Source organism: Nymphalis io, chromosome 22 (genome assembly GCF_905147045.1).
Source record: "Nymphalis io chromosome 22, ilAglIoxx1.1, whole genome shotgun sequence".
Taxonomy (NCBI): Eukaryota; Metazoa; Arthropoda; class Insecta; order Lepidoptera; family Nymphalidae; genus Nymphalis; species Nymphalis io.
Genome location: NC_065909.1, coordinates 9,767,347 through 9,790,727, shown reverse-complemented (window position 1 = coordinate 9,790,727; position 23,381 = coordinate 9,767,347). Strand labels below are relative to the sequence as shown.

The 23,381-nt window shown below is 42.5% G+C and overlaps 1 protein-coding gene across 1 annotated transcript; it reads left to right on the top strand.

Moving 5' to 3' along the window:
- Positions 1-9,295: 9,295 nt before the first annotated feature.
- On the top strand, positions 9,296-13,104 carry LOC126777330 (uncharacterized). The gene is made up of 3 exons (XM_050500329.1): positions 9,296-9,779; positions 10,996-11,388; positions 12,911-13,104. Exons 1-3 carry the CDS (start codon positions 9,383-9,385, stop codon positions 13,102-13,104), a joined length of 984 nt encoding a protein of 327 aa, XP_050356286.1. The 5' UTR covers positions 9,296-9,382.
- Positions 13,105-23,381: the final 10,277 nt, after the last annotated feature.

Genomic DNA, 23,381 nt, shown 5'->3' with positions numbered 1-23,381 from the left:
CGGGCAGAGCTTCCACACACTTCAAAAGTTAACGTAATAATGAGCTCTTATCGCCAACATCTCGTCTTATATAGGCAGGTGTGGTGTTGCTGAATTAAAATATTAGTCTTCCTCCAACAATATATATATGTTGAAAATGTTACTAAAACAAATTGCTTACGTTACAATTACGACGATATATTTGTAACGGTTTCGGTGCTTTCCATTTTATCAAGATGTGTATTTATAAACAAAAACTATTTAAATATACATTAATCTGTACTAGCTTCTTAATGAAATTCACATGGTCTTGACGTAAATCTAGAAAACTATGTACGAACTTTGCAATAGTTTTATGGATAAGTTTATACTTACATTATAATTGATATTAAATTGTAGTAGACGTTTATTTATGACAACAGTAGATATTATAGAAGGTGGATTACCAGGGTGGCGGCGAAAATGACGATACGTTATATAAGAAAACACTTGTAATGCTCGTTACAACGGTTACAATACCAATGCCCGATATATTTGGGCCCGATGATGCCCGATATATGTGGGTATCCTCGAACGTTCATCCCACTTCTGATCTTATAAAGGTAAGATCAAATTAAGACAATAACAATCCTAACCTCTATTTATTCAAATAATCTTAACATGAGCAAATCCGATTCAGCAAATCAAATTTTATCCGTGCAGTGACGGAGAAAGAATACATTTCACTGCCCCTCTCTTTCCCATGGGTGTCGTAAGAGGCGACTAAGGGATATCTGAGCGACCATCTGCTCATCTGGTGGTAGGATGCTAACATCCGCCTGGCTTGTTACCACCGTACGCATGGTGAAAAACTCGTGAAGTGGCTTGCAACCGCGTTTCGAGGTCAGCCAGCGTACAGCCAGAGCCCGAGCGAGTATTGTCAAGATGGGTGTTGGTCCGGTTGGAGACGGCTGTTGAACCAATGCCGGGGGAAACTGTATTGACCTGCCGGTCAGGGAGACCCGAAGAAACGGCTGTTCCGCTGGCCGCCCGTGGCATAGTACAGGGGCCCGAGCGTGCCTAACCAGCTCGTGAGGCTGCCCCACCAGGCCACGCATAATCTCGGGGTGGACCGTCGTGCCGGTTGGTGACCGGTAGGTGGGGTCCCGGCGGCCACTTCCGGGGGGGTTCGGGGGCCCTTCCGTCCGGCGAGTCAGTGTATTTTTCCTTTTGGCAACCACTTGGGGAAACACGCCTCCACACTTTGCCCATCCCTATCGTGGCAATACATCGCTCGCTTCACGTCTCTTTTCCATTTAATTTCTCCCAAATGGCGCAACAAAAAAGAAATAACGGTCGTACAGCGGTGCTCACCCCCACCATACCTTCGCTGTTTGAGGTCGAGTTCTCTAACATCCGAGGACTCCACACTAACCTCAACGCTGTCCACCACCTTCTCGAGACAGCACGGCCAGCAATGTTGTTTCTCACGGAGACACAAATACTCCGTCCTGCCGATACCAGCTACCTTAATTATCCCGGCTACACGCTTGAAGAATCCTTCAAAGCGAAAGCCGGAGTATGCTTGTTCGTCAGGACGGATGTTTGCTGTCACCGACTGCGCTGCTTGGAGGACCCCTCCTTCTCCATGTTGGTGGTACGTGTGGACCTGGTTCGTCAGAGCCGAGTCTACGTGTGCCTCTACAGATCCCACAATGGTGACTTGGAGACAAGCCGACTATTTGACCATCTTAGTCGGGTGGCAGATGCTGCGCAAGAGCAATTTCCTAACGCGGAATTGGTGTTTTTGGGGGATTTTAATGCTCACCACGAATCCTGGTTGAAATCCCTCAAAACTGACCATGCTGGAAGGACTGCTCATGCTTTTGCTCTCACACATGACTTGACCCAACTGGTTGATCAGCCCACCAGGATCCCAGACATTGATGGGCAAGCACCTTCTCTACTGGACCTTCTGCTGACTTCTCACCCGGTTGAATATCAGGTTGTGGTTCAGGCTCCTCTTGGCTCTTCGGATCACAGCCTTATTTCTACCAGAGTGCCACAGGCCAAGCTGCCGCCACTAGCGGTATGCAAACGTCGCGTTTGGCACTATAAGTCGGCGGATTGGGACGGTATGCGCGATTACTATGCGTGGTCCCTTGGAAGGAACGTTGCTTCAGTGGGAATGACCCGACAGCTAGTGCCGCTGCTGTTGCTGGCGAGATCATGCTGGGAATGGAATACTACATTCCTAGCTCAGATCTCGTCAGTAGGAGTACGCGTAACCGTTGGTTCACTCGTGAATGTGCCGATGCTGTATCATCTAAGCAGGCGGCGTATCGCAAGTGGATCAACGGCTGCATTAGCGGGGCATCTAACATTGACTCACTGAAAGCAAACTATAATAAAAATTCCAAGTCCTGTAGACAGGCATACACGAGAGCGGATGCACAGCGCATTGTACAGATTGGTCATGACCTTGTTTCGCATCCTAGGGGCTCCCGTAGCTTCTGGCGTCTGACCAAGTCTGTGCAAAACAATTTCTGCCAACCTTCGCTGCCACCGCTCAGAAATCCGGACGGATCGCTAGCTCACAGTCCGCAAGAGCAAGCTGATCTCCTGGTTAAACTCTTTGCCGACAATTCCGTCATCGATGATTGTAGTGCACTGCCACCTACAATACCTGCATGTGGCCATACGATGCCTGACATTAAAATCAGGCAACGTGATGTGCGTGCGGAGCTGCAATCACTTGATGTACGGAAAGCTAGCGGTCCCGATGGAATACCAGCCATAGTGCTGAAGAAGTGCGCAGCGGAGCTGTCTCCTGTGTTAACGCGCCTGTTCCAACTTTCTCTCTCTTCGGGAAGTGTGCCGGAGGCTTGGAGAAGAGCTAACGTGCAAGCGGTTCCCAAAAAAGGGGATCGGTCTGACCCGGCAAATTATCGGCCAATAGCTATCACCTCAGTACTTTGTAAGGTGATGGAACGGATTTTAAACAACCAACTGATCCATTACCTAGAAGATCACTGTCTAATTAATGATCGTCAGTACGGGTTTCGACCAAAACGGTCCACAGGTGATCTTCTAGCGTACGTAACACACCTCTGGGGTGAAGCTATCGACAAGCATGGAGAATCGTTGGCTGTCAGCCTCGATATCTCCAAGGCTTTCGACAGGGTCTGGCACAGAAGTCTTCTCTCCAAGCTACCGGCATATGGTCTGCCTGCTCAGCTATGCACCTGGATTGCCAGCTTCCTACACAAGCGTAGCCTTCGTGTTTTAGTAGATGGTTGCGCTTCACAATTCTATGTAGTGAATGCTGGGGTCCCCCAGGGATCTGTGCTATCTCCCACACTCTTTCTTTTGCATATCAATGATATGCTCTCCCTTGGGAACATACATTGCTATGCAGATGATAGTACAGTGCATGGTGGATACCACGGACGCGCAGTGGCTGGGCGGGCGGAAACTGAGGAGAGGCGGGAGAATCTTGTCATTGAACTCGATAGGACGTTAGATCTCATCGCCAAATGGGGCTCTGATAATCTTGTTGAGTTTAATGCCAAGAAAACACAGGTATGCGCTCTCACGGCGAAAAAGTCAACATTTTCCCCTCTTCCCTCCCTCTGTGGTACTCCGCTGGTGATGCAAAGCAAAATCGCCATGCTGGGGATTGACGTTCGCTGCGACCTTAGTCCAAGGGATTACATCGAGGCTGTTATAAAAACAGCTTCACGGAAACTCGGAGTTCTGAACAAGGTGCGGCGCTTTTTCACGCCACAACAACTGTGCCTGCTGTACAAAACACAGGTACGGTCTTGCGTGGAATATTGCTCGCACCTTTGGGATGGCTCCGCTAAGTACCTACTTGAGGCCTTGGACCGGTTGCAGCGACGTGCCGTACGCATTATTGGCGACGTAAAGGTCACAAACACCCTTGAGCCTTTACAATTGCGTCGTGAGATAGCAGCACTGAGCGCTTTCTATCGACTGTATCACGGCGAGTGCTCTGAGGAATTATTCTCTCTAATTCCTGCTTCCCCCTTCCTTCTTAAGTCCACGCGAGCTGGTTCTCGATGTCACCGCCTAACTGTGACATCAATTCCATCGCGAACAAAGAAATTTGGCAACTCCTTTCTTTGTCGCACTTCCAAAAAATGGAATTCCTTACCAGCTCACGTATTCCCCTCCTCTTACAACCCGGGTTCCTTCAAACGAGGCGTGAAGAGGCATCTTGCGGGCCGGCAAGGCGAAGGCGGCTAGTGCAGAACGTTTTTCCCGTCTGTACTGGCCGTCGTCGCGTTTGGACTCTACTACCACTTACCATCAGGTGGAGTAGAGTCATTTGCCCTCCCGGCGATATAAAAAAAAAAAAAAAAATCACAAAATAAACTAAATAGGAACTAAAAAAACAAAATTAGCACAAATAAATGAAATCAGAATTAGCGATCACCAATATTACGAATAGCACTTGAGAGCACAACCACACAACCGTCTCGCCCCAGCGCCGATGCAAAAAGTGAAGCGCCGCACGGTATTGCTCCGTTCTCGTGTTGCTATCCCTTCCACCTGACGTCATCGCGCCGATGTACTAGGTTGAGAGGGATTTTCCTCTAAGACGGCCGTTCCTGACAGCTGAACGGCCTCGTCAGCTTGGATTTCTGCAGCAGGGTCTCTTTGTAGTCCATCCTCACTTGATGGTTCCTCATCAACATCATTCTCTTCAGTCCCGAAGAATGCCTCGTATGTATTCAGGGTCCACTCACCCCGCCACGGAACAATACGACGGAGGATGAGCATCAGCCTCATCAGCACGGTCCACATCTTCCAAACGTCAGCACTACATCCAAGAACGCGCGTCGGCTCCAACACTCGACCGCACCGTCCGGCCGCTGCACAAGAAGTGTCGTATGCGCCGCTCAGCCGGTGAATCATTGACTCCATCGAGCGCCGACAGATGGCGCTAGCGTTCCAGAGGTGATACGATTGCGACAAATATATTCCGCAGCCGCTTGAGTCGACTTGCCATACGAGCCAGCCAGCAGCGCAGCACGTAACGACCATCGGGAAGCGCCTTGACCACATGATAGGGCCCACGCATGCCTGAATTAAGCTTGCCAGTAGAGTGTGCTAGATGCTCTAATGCCCGTTGCCTTTGCATCTCACGCACAGCTTCGAAGTGGTCGACACGTAACTAACGTGTTCGCTCGGCTGTACCTGACCTTAACTGATAGCGCAACCTAAGAGTTCTATATTAATTTCTAAAAAGGCACTTCTTTAAATTAATAGAAAAACCCACACATCTATCAGTCTTGAGTGACTTTGGACACAATATCAACGCATTCGTTAGCAGTTGCTAATTAAAATTATTTACTAAAAGTGACTTGACATACCGTTAACAATAAAGACAGACTAGTAGGGCCAGTACAGTCTTTTCCTTATACTCTTAATCGAAAAGCGCCGAACACGCTTCAGAACACAATTGCCAATGTGAGACCAACTCTCGTTATCACTCCATTTACTTTAAACTTTAGCACGATCTGCCTCCTCGCACCAAATATCAATGTCGAAATTAGAAATATAAAAATATTGGTTGGATCTCACCGAAGTGCTCACCGCAGAGCTCACAGCCTTGGCAAAGACAATGCCGCAGAATCCTGATGCTCCAACATAGTCACAAGCACTACTCGCGGTCGCGGTAGCGTCCCTCGTGGAGGTGAACGGTTTATTCTTTCAATGACGTTAATCGATTTCTGGAACGAGAGCCATGGTGAGCGATTGTTATTAGGCAAGTTTCTTAGCTATTATTGCAGAAGATCATTGTTAATTAATAATCCAAAGCAGGGTAGATAAATAAAGAAATAATCGCAATGTACAAGCTAACTTGTGAAGTTACTAAGAAACTTATGATGTACAACACATAGTAAGACACAGTTTCGGTTTTAAACAAATTGGAACGTACTCACCAGATTTTTTCATTGTATAATACGTTACCACAAATTATTATCACTTCTTGTCGTCATTTCTTACATGTCGTTTGTCATTTGTCATTTGTCATTTGTCTTGTAAATGATAAGCGATACAGACGCGAATCGAACTGGGCAATATGGGCCAGCACATATGACATAGCGATTTCTTCGTGACTTAATCCTTCCATCTAGTCAACAGTGACGTCATCACACGGCTTGCATATGCCGCATGGGAGATTTGTGACAGTCACGATAAGACACTGCCCTTCAGTGCCTTACTGAGAGCTATGATGAACGATACACCTTCCAGTGGACGTTCATTAACGCAAATATCAATCGTAGCACACCAAGCAGGTGGATCAGCATCTGGTTGCTCTATTTCTCTGCTGAATCGCGAACATTGAGCGCCAATGGAATTCAGATCCCACTTCTGATGTTGAAAGTCACTAGCAGGAACAGATATTTAATGGGTGAATCCGAACTTTCCAAATGAATTGTAGGAAAACACAATTAAATCTATTAACAGTTTTTATTTTAAAATGTCACAGACACAATTCACACGGGACACACTCTCATTCGCTGTCGCCCCCGATCGAATGACTCTTAGCAACACGACACTAACAAACTTAATCGCAATGGATTACAAAAATAACACAGTATGACACCAATCGACCGATTGACACACGATAGCAAAAAGAGACCTGTCTACCGTCCACCCTCCTTTAAATACACTTCCTCCCACTACTACCCTCCTATATTCCTACAAACGCTAACAGACGGCCATTCTGCTATTGGAATGTCCCCATTCCAAATAATGCTCGGCCATTCGAATTAGAGTATGACCATATACGACAAATTTTAGAGTACATGTATATTTTATATATTAAGTTTTAAGATAAGATATTTAATTAAATAAATTTAGGTAGAAAACCCGAGTTACATTGAATGAAAAGTAAATCACTGTTGCGGCGCTTCACTATCTATCATCGCGGGGTGCGGGGACGCGCCTACCAACTTAACTTCACTTGTCGTCTCGACTCGCGTGCGCGACACACATCAGTTCTTATAATGATTTATCATTAATATAAGTATTCAATTTCCAGTCTTCGATATTTTTACCACCACAAAAGCAGCTATCGAAGCTAACAAAATGGTCCTTCGCCCGTGAAATATTAAATAACAAAGAAATCAGAGAAAAACGCGTCATTCTTATCGACGCACGTGCACGCGCACCCACGTGAACAAGTCACACAAAGGATACCTGTGCAGAAAGGCAAATTTTCTACATCGAGGATACCTTTTCATCGCGCGCACCCACGTGGACAAGTCACACAAAGGATACCTGTGCAGAAAGGCAAATTTTCTACATCGAGGATACCTTTTCATCGTCCGATATTCAAGGAAGACGAAGCAGATCATTTCATATTGACGATTATCCAGTTCAAGCATATAACGTCACCACGTGGACTACCTAAGACACGTCGTCGCCGACGTCGCGACGTCTACAATTTGGAGTCAACGTAATTTTACAACAACATTCAAGTCACCAGTGGAAACAAATTTACAAAATATTTTGACGGGATTGACTAACAGAAACAAAAATATAACAGAGAAGTGGACTTTGGCCCTTGTGAGCAACACGGATACGAAAAATAATAATCGAGTGAGTCCGTTCCTTTTTATTTCCTATCTTTTCCTTTTAACTTCTTTGCTTATCCAATTTAAAGTAAACTATTATAGCATATTGACATCTCTTCATATTGTTAACGCTAATCGTAATTTTCTGTAAATCAATTTATCATATTATATAAAAATATTTTTTATAATAGCTGACAGCCGCAGCGCATCATTTTTTTTTTTTTTTTTTTTTTTTTTTTTTTTCTCAACGCTATATTGCTATATATGCATTTATTATCTTGTTATTGCATTGCTACTGCGTCGAGCTGCTATCGCATGCCGCGTGGCGGCCGGCCATCTGTTGTATTATCTACTTATCTAGCTATATCTACCTATCGCTTGCTTTGCATTATCGTAAATCATTTCTAATTTTTACATTCATTTAATATTTTATGCACTTTTTATTATTTCTCATTTAGTAACTTGTTATTATTATATATTATTAATTAATAATGGCTGAAGCTCGTATTAAGGACATTATTAAATTACGCGGGAATGTTAAAAGGAAACTAACGCTATTTAATACTTATATAAATACAATAGATATTACTCAGCCGTTAACAGACTTACAGATAACGGAAATAGAATTACGTTTGTCAAAATTAGAAATTACATATAACGAATTTGATAAATTACAGACGGAGTTCGAGATATTGTCTGAGGGAGATGGGAAGTTCGACGAGCGTATACAATTTGAGAATAAATATTATTCGCTTGTGGCTCAAGTCACATCGTTGACGAATGCAGAGCGCCAGAAACGAGATCACCTCCGTCATAGATATGACTCATCATCTACCGAATCCATGCATCATGACTTCGTAAGGCTGCCAAAAATCAACTTGCCCTTATTCGATGGCGACTTTCAGCGCTGGCTGGAGTTCAGAGATACGTATTTATCTATCATTCATAATAATAAAAGTCTCAGTGATATTAATAAATTTCATTATTTACGCGCTGCTCTTAAAGGTACTGCGTCTTTAATTGTACAGAATATAGAATTCACTGCAGATAATTATCAAATAGCTTGGAATTTATTAACTAATCGTTACGACAACGAACGTCTCTTAATTAATAATCATGTAAATGCATTATTTAATTTACAACAAGCACAAAAAGAATCAAGTCAGTGTTTGAGAAACATTATTGATGTCACTAATAAAAACTTGCGTGCACTTGCCAGTCTCGGCCAACCAACTGACCACTGGGATACGCTTATCATTCACATCATGTCTAAATAATTAGATGAAATTTCTTTTATGGAGTGGGAAGAATTTCGTAGTACATTAACAGGTTACCCTACTCTAAAACAATTCATAACTTTTTTAACAAACAGATCTGATTTATTAGACACTATACAACAACAAATGACATATAAACAGAACACTCAACAAAAACAAAATACATTTAATTTACAAGTACAACACATACAAAAAACAGATACAAAGCAAAATAATATTAATACTACATGTCCTATGTGCAAAAAGAGTCATTTCTTATTTAGTTGTCAGGAATTTAGAAACCTTGACGTCAATAGCCGTTTACAAAAAATTAATAATTTTAAGGTCTGTAAAAATTGTTTACGTGCAGGTCATATAGATAAACATTGTAAATTATCACACTGCAAGTATTGTAAGCTTAAACATAATACACTCTTACACACACACATATAAAATCAAACAGAATTACCAGTAACACTCACTTCATCTACTAATACTTATATACAAAATACTAAAAGCTCTTCCGTACTGCTTTCCACAGCGTTGGTGAAGGAGATGGATTCTATAGAGAGACTTCGCACAGCTCGCGTTCTACTAGACAACGGCAGCACTTCTAACTACATCACGCAGCACCTCTGCGAGAAACTAGGTTTGACGAAACATGATACGAGCTCCACTATTGTAGGTATAAACAATCAATGTTCCTATAGTGCAGAGTCTTGCGTCATAACTATCCAGTCTATTTCGGGTGGCTATCATGTTAATTTAAAATGTTTTGTTCTCCCAGAAATAACAAAATTATTACCACATAATTATATAGATATCACACATTTGCCTCTTCCTTCGGGCATTCAACTAGCAGACCCCTCTTTCAATATTCCCTCGACTGTAGACATACTGCTCGGGGTAGAAATATTTTGGGAAGTTATAACTAATAATTACATAGATTTAGGTAAGCAGCGTCCTAAGTTGCAAATGACTAAATTAGGTTGGTTAGTTTCAGGGATTATACATACACACACAAAACATAACAACACAAATAATAATACAGAACATTCTTCTTCTTGTCACTTTCTTCAAAATGATGAGTCAATACTTAACCGGTTCTGGGAGCTGGAAGCGGTATCTTCCGAGCACTGCTTATCACAGGAGGAACGAGCTTGTGTGCGAACCTTCGCGGAGACCACAGCACGAAACAGCGACGGCAGGTTTGTAGTCACAATACCATTAAAAGACTCACCTGAAGTACTCGGGGATTCCTATGCAGCGGCGAAGCGTCGTCTTCTTTCCTTGGAGCGCAGATTTTTACGTGATTCACTTTTAAAAGAAAGGTATTTACAATTTATGTCAGAATATCTAGCCTTAGGGCATATGTCAGAAAATAAGCAAATTATGTCAGATAAAAATATTAACTATTACTTACCTCATCATGGGGTGATTCGGGAGTCGAGTACAACGACCAAATTACGAGTTGTCTTCGACGCGTCAGCAGTCACAACTACGGGTAAGTCTTATAACATACAGATGGTAGGACCGATTGTACAAGACTATCTCTTATCTATTTTACTCAGATTCAGACAACATAAATATGTAATCTCAGGCGATATAGAAAAGATGTACCGAGATATTCTCGTTACACCTTCTCAACGCCACCAACAACAGATTTTATTTCGATTTAATTCTATAGAACCAATTAAATCATATACACTTAACACAGTAACGTACGGCACGTCATCAGCGCCATACCTCGCGACTAAATGTTTAGTTACATTAGCAGATACTTGCACTGATATTGAAGTAAAAAATTCAATTCGCAGAGATTTTTATGTCGACGACTACCTCAGTGGGGGCGACTCTGTCGCTTCTGTCATCGAACTAGCTAAAAATGTTACAAAAATTATGGATACTGCTAAATTTAATTTAAGAAAATGGCAATCAAACAATACAACTATATTACACTCTATTACGCAAAACACAAATCAACAACAATCAGAAAAAACCTTAGACAAAACATTAGGGTTAAATTGGGATTGTAACTCTGTCTGAGTTACAATATCTTTTCTTTTCTATAAACGTTCAGACTAATAAAAAGAAAATATCGAAGCGCGTTATTTTATCTCTTATCAGTCAAGTCTTCTATTCTCTAGGTTTATTAGGCCCGTGTACAGTCGAGGAAAAAATTCTAATGCAGAAATTGTGGATCGACAAATGCAACTGGGATGACGAGGTCTCTTATGATATTCAAATTAAATTTTTAAATTTTATTAATTCACTTGTAGCTTTAAATTCACTTCGCATACCACGTTGGGTTTGTCTCGATGCGTCAGTTACGTACGAACTACACACATTTACAGATGCCTCGGAACGTGCATACGGATCATGTGTGTACGTGAGATCAGTTGATGAGCAAGGAAGAGTTTGTGTCCGTCTTCTTGCTTCCAAAAATAAAGTAGCACCCTTAAAACCTGTCACTATCCCCAGACTGGAGTTATGCGGCGCTTTACTCGGCACTAGGCTTTGCACTAAAGTTCTACAATCACTAACAAAAACTTTTAATAATTGTTATTATTGGACAGATTCGATGATAGTTCTTGGTTTAGACTTTCGTTCGAAACAGAATCGGTGAAATTCAAAACACTACATCTGCTAATAGTTGGAGCTACGTACCATCTAAATTGAATCCCGCAGACCTGGTCTCTCGTGGAGTAAAAGCTACTCACCTCATCGATTCTTGTTTGTGGTGGACGGGTTCTAGCTTCCTTCATCATTCATACATAAACTTCCCACAAACACCAACAAAACAGAAAGATATACCACTTCCAGAAATTTCACTTCATACCAAACAAACAAACATAAGTAAAGAGAATATTATATTACACTTAGTACAAAAAAAATCAAACTATACAAAATTAATTAGAACAGTAGCTTATATATACAGATTCATAAATAACTGCAGAAATACTTTAAATAAAACTGTAGGTATTCTGTTATTATCAGAACTTAACGTTGCAGAGTCAGTTGTATTACGCACGACACAACAGGAGATGTTCCCGGATGAAATAAATTCACTATTATTAAATAAATCGTTAACAAAGAAAAACAGATTAATTTCACTATCTCCGTTCATTGACAGTAATGGTTTATTACGCGTTGGTGGACGCCTTAACAACTCATACTACACTTACGATGTCAAACATCCTATTCTTTTATGCTCCAAACATCACCTCACGAAAATCATTTTTCACAAATTTCACACAGATTCCTTTCATGCGGGGCCCTAACATGCTACTATCTCACCTTAGACAGACGTACTGGCCATTGGGGGGGAGGAGCCTCGCCAGGCGTACTGTTCATGGCTGCATACGTTGCTCTAGGTTTAAACCAAAACCTATTCAACCCATAATGGGTGACTTACCGCGAGATAGAACGCACCTTGTATTTCCGTTTCTACATACGGGTATCGACTACGCTGGGCCGGTGCTGATTGCCGATCGAAAGGGTAGGGGCTGTAGGCTTACGAAGTCATATATATGTATTTTTGTGTGTTTTGCAGTTAAAGCCTTACATCTGGAGCTTGTGACAGATTTATCAAAAGAATCGTTTCTAGCTGCTCTTCATCATTTCATCGGTCGTCGTGGAAAGCCTCAAACCATCTCCTCAGACAATGGAACTACCTTTGTTGGTGCGAGTGACGATATTTATAACTTTTTTAAAACTTATTCAGATGATATACAGACAGAAGCTACAAATAAAGGTATCGATTTTAAATTTATTCCGCCCTACTCTCCACACTTCGGTGGATTGTGGGAATCCGCTGTGAAGTCCGTCAAACATCACTTACGGCGCATTCTTTCCCTAACTCACTTAACGTTTGAAGAGATGTCAACCTGCTTAGTTCAGATAGAGGCAATCCTTAGTTCCCGTCCTTTAACACCTCTATCCTCAGATCCTTCAGACCTTTCCTGCCTTACCCCAGCCCACTTCCTCATAGGACGAACTTTTCTAACTGTTCCTCAGCCACCACTAGACAATGAAAACATTCAACAACTGCAACGCTATGAACGAATTGAAAAACTAAAACAGCATTTTTGGCAGCGTTTCTCACACGAATACGTGACTGCGCTGCAACGGAAGGTCAAGTGGCGGTCTTCCAACAGGGACCTGGAACTGGGTTCCATGGTTCTCGTCCGGGACAGGACTCAGCCACCGCTCTTATGGGTCTTGGGCAGGATAACAGGACTTCATCCTGGACCAGACGGGGTGAACAGGGTCGCTGAGATTCTAACCAAAAAAGGGACTATTCGGAGAGCGTACAATAACATATGCCCTCTTCCGGAGACATCTAGCTGTTGAAGAATCCTTCAACCCCGGGGAGTATGTTGCGGCGCTTCACTATCTATCATCGCGGGGTGCGGGGACGCGCCTACCAACTTAACTTCACTTGTCGTCTCGACTCGCGTGCGCGACACACATCAGTTCTTATAATGATTTATCATTAATATAAGTATTCAATTTCCAAAGTCTTCGTGATTTTTACCACCACAAAAGCAGCTATCGAAGCTAACAATCACGACATAGTATAAAACAAAGTCGCTTTCTCTGTCCCTATGTTCCTTTGTATGCTTAAATCTTTGAAACTACGCAACGGATTTTGATGCGGTTTTTTTTAATAGATAGAGTGATTCAAGAGGAAGGTTAATATGTATAATAACATCCATTAAATAGTGGAGAAGTACTGTTATTTTTTGAGGTTTCTAATGTGATGTCGTAAATAATTACATTTTTTCCGCTTACATTGCAAAGGCAGGCTGAACCCTACGAGTTTTATCAAAACAATGTACTAAGTATTGTACACATTGAAAAGGTCTACAGAAAAGTCCGTGATGGTATATGTCTATCTCTTATGGATAACCCACAATAACTTTTTTTTGTCATTTACTTTTTACGACAAATAATGGATAATTTTCGAAGCGATTTTAACCAATACAGCATTAATCCTTAACCAATTAAATACCTTGAATACATTGTTCATTTAATATAGATCTATATGGCCCTTTACACCGTATGATTTAAGTGAATATTTTCGAAAATATTATAGATTTAAAAATTGCGGGACGTAGCGTTTGCGGCGGTACCGGCCGGCCGCCCGGTGCGGCAAGAGCGTGCCTATAAATAGCGCGTCTGAGGCCGGGGTTTTCCCTACAGCACTTTGAATTTAGCAGCGATCGGACGCGTTTATTATAAAAACGTGCTTTTCAGCGCGACAACGTATCAGTATTTATAAGTAAGTTACGATAAATAATTGTATGATAGTAGTTTCAAAATATAAATTATATTCTATTCTAAGGTTAATTTTTAAATCGCACTTATAGTAATTATAAGTACCTACATAAGGTGAGGTAAGATTAGATTAAATAAAACCATAATTTATGGATTGCAATTTTCTATTAAGATCTTGATTAAAATTTACAGTTAGATCAATTTAATATTAGGGAAATTATTTTCAAAAATCGTGATAAGGTGAGATATGTAAGTTCAGAAAAAGTACTTAATAGAATAGCTATATTTTGTTGTTGATGATTGTTGATTATCTTTTGTTTTTAGTCGCACGAATAGCAAATTATTTTTAAGTACTTTTAATTTAATTAAAATCCTTGTTTAAGTTGAGGTATTTCAGTAAAAAAAAAAGAACTGAATAGAATAGGTATCTTTTGTTTTTTATGATTGTTGATTATCTTTTGTTTCTAAATGGTAAGAATTTAGATATTTTTTACTGCGGCACATACTAATAATATGGCAATTTGTGCATAGGTAATCATACATATAGAACTGAGTAAATTTTGTACAGAAATTATAAAGTCATGTCTGGAAGACGTCGTCGTTCGAACATAGGTCGTAGTACAGTGAATGCTAGAAGAGTACGTTCAGCAAGAGATGAAGAATCGTCAACGGAACGTGAGGCTCGCCTCAGTCAGGCTCGGGATAGATATAGAGCTGAGAGAGAGAGAGAATCTTCAGTAGAGCGTGAGATTCGCCGCAGCCGGGATCGAGATAGGCATACGGTTCAGAGGGACAGAGAATCGTCAGTAGAGCGTGAGGCTCGCCTCAGTCAGCTTCGGGATATATATAGAGCTGAGAGAGAGAGAGAGAGAATCTTCAGTAGAGCGTGAGGTTCACCGCAGCCGAGATAGGGAAAGACATCGAATACAGAGAGCCAGAGAATCATCAGCACGAGTTACTAATTCATGGGTGAATAAAGAAAATTCTGCCATGAATTACGATCCTTCGATTTCTTACAAGGACGATCGTATAGTATCAATAGGTACTATGTCAGTAGTGTGTGAACATTGGCATTGGCATTGAAATTCAAGGACGAATCGAAATGTTGCTTACAAGGAAAAGTCAAATTAGAAGAAGTTCTCCCTCCACCTGAACCACTTCACTCTCTTCTTACGGGTGATCATCAGAAATCCAAGCAATTCATGCGCAATATACGCCGTTATAATAACGCATTTCAAATGACCTCTTTTAAAAGTAAGCAAGTCGTTGAGCGTGGGTTCATGCCTACATTTAAAATTCAAGGGCAAGTGTACCACTTAGCTGGGAGCTTGCTACCACTTCGACCCGATGATCACAAATTTCTGCAAATATATTTTATTGCAGATCCAGATACACAAGCATCTACGCGGTGTACAAGTGTTGCACAGCCAATTGATAGAGATTTGATTAGATCTCTCCAAGATATGTTACATTCTCATAATTGCTACATACAGTTTTTCAAAACTGCGATTGAGAGTGTTCCAGCAGATACTCCTGACTTTAATGTCGTAATCCATGCAAATAAAGTTCCTGTTGGAGAACACAGAGGACGATACAATGCGCCTTCCACGAGTGAAGTAGCAGTGGTAATAGCTGGACAGCAATTTGACAAAAGAGATATTGTATTGCATAGTCGTGATAGTCGTGATGATAATTTGCAAAAAATTTCAGAGTTACACAGATCTTATGACAGCTTACAATATCCTTTGATGCTATGTCGTGGAGAAAATGGTTATGCCATTAATATTTCTCAAGTTGACCCAATCGGTGGTACACCTCTGCGTAAAACAGTGTCATGTATGAACTACTATTGCTACCGTATAATGACAAGACGTAACAATTTCAATACTTTGCTTAGATATGGAATGTTAACAAACCAATACTTGGTAGATCAATATGCGAAAATTGAATCTGAGAGATTGGCCTACATCCGTAATAATCAAACTAAATTGAGAGCTGAAAATTACGTTCATCTTCAGGATGCTTTACAGGCGAATGAACACCGCAACGGCATTGGGCAGTTGGTTATACTACCTTCATCATTCACAGGTGGACCTCGATATTTACACGAAAAATCGCAAGACGCCATGACTTTACGTAAGTCATGGCGTCTTGCGAAATTACGGCAAACCTGATTTATTTATAACTGCAACATGTAACCCAAATTGGCCGGAAATCAAAGAAAATATTAACACCAATTTAACTCCACAAGACAGATACGATATAGTTAACAGAGTCTTCCATTTAAAAGTACAGAAACTCCTGCACCTCATTAACAAGTCTCATATATTCGGTCCGCCGCGCTGTCATATGTACACAATAGAATGGCAGAAACGTGGCTTGCCACATGTACACCTGTTGGTGTGGTTAGTGAACAAAATTAGACCAAACCAAATTGACAGGGTTATTTCAGCTGAATTACCGGATAAAGATGAAGATCCTATCCTGTACGAAATCGTAAAGAAACATATGGTACACGGCCCTTGCGGGACTTTAAACCCGAATTCTACATGTATGCGAGATTCTAAATGCAGCAAAAAATTTCCGAAGTCGTTCCAAACTCAAACAAGTACTAGCGATGACGGATATCCCAAATATCGTCGACGATCGCCAGAACAGGGTGGGCAAAATGCTACCGTCCGAAACCATGATATTGATAACCGATGGATCGTTCCCTATAATCCGCTCCTTTTGAAAATTTTCGATGCCCACATCAACGTAGAGTTGTGCAATTCAATAAAGTCAATTCAATATGTTACTAAGTACATTAATAAAGGCAGTGATCAAGCCACTTTCAGCATACAATCACCAAATGAAGTGGAAAAATATTAGTCTGGACGTTACATCTGCAGCTCTGAAGCTGTATTATCATTTGAAGTGCACGACCGGGCTCCCACAATTGTCCACCTTGCAGTTCATTTAGAAAATGGACAAAGAGTATATTTCACAGAGAACAATATACAAGAAGTTGTTAATAACCCGCGGGATACAACATTGACAGCATTCTTCAAGTTATGTGCTCAAGATGATTTCGCGAAAACACTGACATATGACAGAGTTCCAGGTTACTATACATGGAACCAGAGGTCTAAAACTTTTCAACGGCGAAAACAAGGTACTGCGGTTGATGGTTTCCCCGGAGTAAAAAAAACGGTTGCTCTTGGCAGAGTCTACGTGGTTCATCCCAACAACAGCGAATGCTTTTATCTGAGAATGTTACTGCATATTGTAAAAGGCCCGACATCCTTTGCACACCTAAGAACTGTACAAGGTGTTGTTTACAATACTTATCAAGCAGCATGCAAAGCTATGGGGCTCTTGGAAGACGATTCTCACTGGGAAAACACATTATCAGAAGCAGCTGTTTGTAGTTCAGCTACATCATTAAGATATTTATTTGCCGTCATAGTAGTGTTTTGTCAAGTAACTGATTCTGTTAATCTATGGAATAAATTTCAAGAAAATATGGTCAGTGATATTCTGATTCATCAAACGAGACTTTTACAAAATATAGCTCAAGATGAGCCACGATTAAACATCGATCAGAAAAAAGTATTCACTGCATTACTATCAACAATTGATAACAATGAAGGGAAATTATTTTTCCTTGATGCCCCAGGAGGTACAGGAAAAACATTTTTAATCAATCTGCTTTTAAAAAAAGTGAGATCTATCGGAAAAATTGCGTTAGCTGTTGCGTCATCCGGCATTGCCGCTACGCTTTTGGAAGGAGGCCGAACCGCACACTCCACATTCAAGCTCCCGCTGAAAATCGCCACCGATGATAATAACAGCGTTTGTAGTGTTTCTAAACAGAGCAATACAGGAAAATTGATGCGTGACTGCACATTAATAGTCTGGGACGAAGCTACCATGTCAAACAAGACGTCTGTGGAAGCACTGGGTAAGACAATGCGCGATTTGCGCAACAAAAATTCACCTGTGGCGAACGCGACACTTACCAGATCCCTACAACCTATATAATTTATATAAATAAAACATTATATATATAATCATATAATATCTTATATATTTTTCATACATAAAATAATAAACGTAACATAAATACAAATATTACTATAACATATGTACATATAACTATACTATATATACTATAATACTTTATATACTTATATAAATAATATAATAATTTATGTAATGTCGGAAGGCAGTCGCCGCGCGATCGTATAATAGAAATGTCTATTCTTTGATTATATACCGTTACTTTAAACAAAGAAACGTAAGCGCATCGGCTCAGTCGTCGGCCGCCTTCCGCCAAACAGTCGAATCCTAGATCTCGTACTGAACGCACGTCGCTTCTAAGTTCTAATTTGCTACACAATTTTGAACCTTAAGTGTTTGTAATAACTCATACTTCCTTCTTGCATCTAAACTTATCTTCATACTTCGTTCTTCTCATTCTACTCTGTGCTATGCCTATCTTTATGTTATTTATTATTTCTACAAGAAATAAATTAGTAGTGGAAGAAACTGTTTTAATTAAACCTCATCTACAACATCAACCACAACTCCGCTACACACCTATGGGTGGATGTACAATTCTGTTCTCAGGAGATTTCCGTCAAATCCTACCAGTTGTGACTCGAGGAACACGTGCTGACGAAATAAATGCTTGCCTAAAAAGATCCAACCTTTGGCCACATGTCAATAAATTAGAGCTTAAAACTAATATGAGGGTTTCGTCATCTTCACGTGAGAACAGGCTATTTCCAGAGATGCTGCTAAAAGTTGGCAATGGAGAGTTAACACAAAGTGAGGGAAGGAATGACCTAGAAAACCTTTGCGTTTTGATAGACAACATCCAAGAGTTAGTCAACAATGTCTATCCTGACATTGATAACATGAGTTATAAGACAATATCTTGGTTTAAAGAAAGAGCGATTCTGTCACCAACTAACGAACAAGTAGATAAAGTAAATAACTTGTATCCTTCAAAGATTGATGCGCCGACGAAAAATTTCTAAATTCTTTGAACCCGTCTCGACTTCCTCCTCACAAAATGGTGTTGAAAGTAGGTTGTCCTGTTATTTTATTAAGAAACCTGAATCCACCTAAACTTTGCAATGGCACGCGTTTGCTGGTAAAATGATTGAAAACTTTCATAATAGGGTGCACAATACTCACAGGATGTGGTACCGGAGAAGATGTATTGATTCCCCGAATCCCTCTGATACCATCGGATTTACCCTTCCAATTTAAACGTTTACAGTTTCCGGTAAAGACATCTTTTGCAATGACCATTAATAAATCGCAGGGTCAAACCTTCAACGTTGCAGGCTTAGATTTGAGCGTTGACTGTTTTTCACATGGACAACTGTATGTCGCTCTTTCAAGAGTGACCTCCAGAGAAAACATGTTTGTATTGTCTAATGACAAGAAAGCTGTGAACGTTGTTTATAAAGACATTCTGTAATAAGTTGTAAAAATAAAATAAATAGTTAAAAATGTAAAAAGTAAATAAGTAAAAATGTAGTGTATGAATTTAGATATTCCAAAGATAGCAGGAAATCTTCATGGTATAGGGAAAGGGGGATTATTTTACTCCAAATTTAACGCGTGCGGGCCACGAGCAGTAATGAATAAATCAAAACTACTGGATCGATTTTAATCACATAGGCTATATATTTTATACCCGTGCGAAGCCGGGGCGGGTCGCTAGTTATATAATAAAAAAAAAAAAATCAAAAGTAAATATTACAGTAAATACCTAGTACACCGTACTTGAGTTTTTACACATTTATTTAAATGATAATCATAGAATATAGTTAATTTCTGAGTCTATCAAATAGTTACGTTTACACATTTATTTAAATAACAATCTTGATAGGTGGGTTGATAATTTCAAGTTTTGATCAAACATTAAGAAACATTTAAAATGATACAATCACTTAATTAATCAATAGTTATCCGTTAATGTCAGAAACACTAATAACGCACTTCACTGGTAATCACTACACTAATAAACTAGATATCACTTCATTCTTATTTGGACGTACATTGTGTCAAGCTTAATGAACTTGAGCTACCGTTTGCCGCCCTCGGGACACGGCCTGCTCATTAACAGCACATAGTCAAAGTAAGCTACCGTTTGTTACCATCGGAACACGGCCTGCTCATACGTCACATAACGAAGCTACCGTTTGTCACCATCGGAGCACGGCCTGCTTATACGTCGCATAATGAAGCTACCGTTTGCCGCCATCGGGACACGGCCTGCTATTCGATTTTATTCTTCATTTCATGGGATTGTCTTTTTTTTTAAAAATAATTTCGGGAAATATTTAATTCAGTAATCACTTGCCCTGATCGATTCAGACATCAGACCTAAACTGTGGGTATCCTCGAACGTTCATCCCACTTCTGATCTCATAAAGGTAAGATCAAATTAAGACAATAACAATCCTAACCTCTATTTATTCAAATAATCTTAACATGAGCAAATCACAAAATAAACTAAATAGGAACTAAAAAAACAAAATTAGCACAAATAAATGAAATCAGAATTAGCGATCACCAATATTACGAATAGTACTTGAGAGCACAACCACACAACCGTCTCGCCCCAGCGCCGATCCTCACCCGGTCGAAGGCCTTTTCCATGTCGAGAAAGACCCCGACGGTGCCATTTGTTTCGCTCACTGGCTAAGTGGCTAAGAACTCTCGCCAGCTGGAGCGTCGTTGAGTGGTCGCTGCGGAATCCGAACTGCTCCTCGCGCAGGGGCAGGTGAGGCGGGAGGTGGGTTGGGGGTAAATTGACCCTCCAAATATTCCGCCAGGATCTCTGCTCTGTCGCTGGCGGAATATCTGCTGTTACCCGCTCGATCTAGGAGCGGGTAGACAGGCGAGTCATGTCCGGTAAGTTGTTTGCAGAGGTGGTACAGCGTAGTGTCGTGCTCGGATGCTCGATCGATGGTGGCCTCCCAGTAGTCATCCTCGAGAGCCACGAGCGCACGCGACACTTCCTCTGCAATCCTGTTGAGGTCACGCTTCACCCTCGGGCAGCGCGTTCGCGCCCATAGTCGGCGAAGATTTCGTTTCTTCCTCAGTTTCACTCGGAGCGAGCTCGGCAGCTGGTCCTGACGACTTCTCGGCGTGCTTCCTTGAGAGGTGGCTGCTTCTTTGGCTTTCTGGATCGCCTCAGAAATTTTGAAGCAGCTCCTTCTACATCTTCAGTCGTCGCGATCGGGACCGTGAGCTCAAACTCCGAGAGGACTGAGGAGTAGCGCCCCCAGTCGACCCGCAAACGTGGGGAGCGGGGCACTGTGAAGTCGCGCTGGAGGGCGATTGTGACCACAATTGGTAGGTGTTGTGTGTGAGGTCGTAGTTCACCTCAACATCGATGGGTGCGTCTAGTCGGTGATGCAGCACGATGTCCAGGACGTCCGGCTGGTACGTAGGGTTAGTCGGTATGTGGGTCGGCGCTCCTGGACCCAACACACCGTAACCCACGGTGGCCACTTTGTTAGCTGGTCGACTACTATCGTCGCTCTGGGTTCTGCGACGATAGGGCGACCGACCATCTGCTTAGGTGCTACCGGGGGGACACGCTCCCTGTCCCCCTTTGGCTGTGCTCTTGGTCCGTTCGGGCGAGGGGCGGGCACGTTAATGCCCCTCCTCCTTGCTTCTTTTTTGAAGACCGGGCACCTCCGGTCCTTTGCTGTGTGCGCCTTGGCACAGTTTGCGCACGTTAGCGGTTCTGAAATCGGCCTCGGGCAGTCCCGTGCCAGGTGTTCGCCGGCGCAACGAACACACTTCTGTTGTCTGTGGCAATTGGCCGAGGAGTGGCCAAATGCCTGGCAGCGGTGGCATTGAGGTGGGCTCTTCGCGCCTCTCCAGGCCTCGATCAGCAGGCCGGGCATGCACAGGAGCTCAGTTGTTTTGTATAAACTTATGAGCTCCTGCTCCTTCAGGTGCACCAGCTGGACGAAATAAGTGCACCCATGTCGACCTCTTCCGCCTGGGATCGCCTTCGCGCTCTGCGCAGGGAACCCTAGACTGCGCAGGGCGGCGATCACCTCTTCCGGGGGTGTGTCGAGTGGCAGCCCCCTAATGGCCACCTTGGTTGGCAGTTCCGCGGCTGGGCTATAGCAGAACCAGGATATTGTCTTATCCTGGTTCATAGCCTCAGTCAAATGGCGCTGAATGACCCGGAACTCCTCCGCGGATCCGGGCAAGAAGCGCACTCCCTTTCCCAAAGGGCGTGCGTTCGGGGCGTGTCCAAGCTTGCTCTTCAGCACCTCAAAGTGCCTCGTCCAGTTCGGTAAGCGTTCCGCCGTAATCGGCGGGTAGCTGGAACGAGGCGTCGTTCTTGGGGCTGGTACCAGTGCAGGGGCCCGACTCCTGGGCGACGCTGGAGCAGCAGCGGCCGCCGCATAGGAGACCCCTGACGGCCCCGGTTGCGGTGAAGTGGGACGGAAGGCTGTCCTCTCCTCGACCGTCGATGGCAGGGCCGCGTAGCTCGTCGAGTCACGCGGCCAGGTGTCTTGCGACCTCCCCTCCAACGGGGAGGGGGATCACGGCGGTGGTAATTCCCTTGGCCGTCCTTCTGCGCTTGCTTCGCCCGTTGTAGGCGATGCCGCGCGCGATGAAGACGCCGAGTCCTGCGGCGATACGTACGGTGGTGATGCAGGGGAGACGTCGGTCTTGGGGCGCTTGTCTTCCCCTTCTAGAGACTCCGCAGAAGAGTCCGGTCTCGGGCGCTTGGCTCCTTCCGTGCCTGCTGTAGACACAGCTACAGTGGCAGCGAAGTCTGCTTCAGCAGCCCGGTGAACGTCCTCTCCTCCGGTTTCTGCATGCAGTATGCGAATACGTGGGGCGGCGGCGGGGGTGAGGGTGACAGGCACGGTCGAGTTGTCGAAGATGTCAGACATCAGACCTAAACTGTGGGTATCCTCGAACGTTCATCCCACTTCTGATCTTATAAAGGTAAGATCAAATTAAGACAATAACAATTCTAACCTCTATTTATTCAAATAATCTTAACATGAGCAAATCACAAAATAAAGTAAATAGGAACTAAAAAAACAAAATAAGCACAAATAAATGAAATCAGAATTAGCGATCACCAATATTACGAATAGCACTTGAGAGCACAACCACACAACCGTCTCGTCCCAGCGCCGATGCAAAAAGTGAAGCGCCGCACGGTATTGCTCCGTTCTTGTGTTGCTATCCCTTCCACCTGACGTCATCGCGCCGATGTACTAGGTTGAGA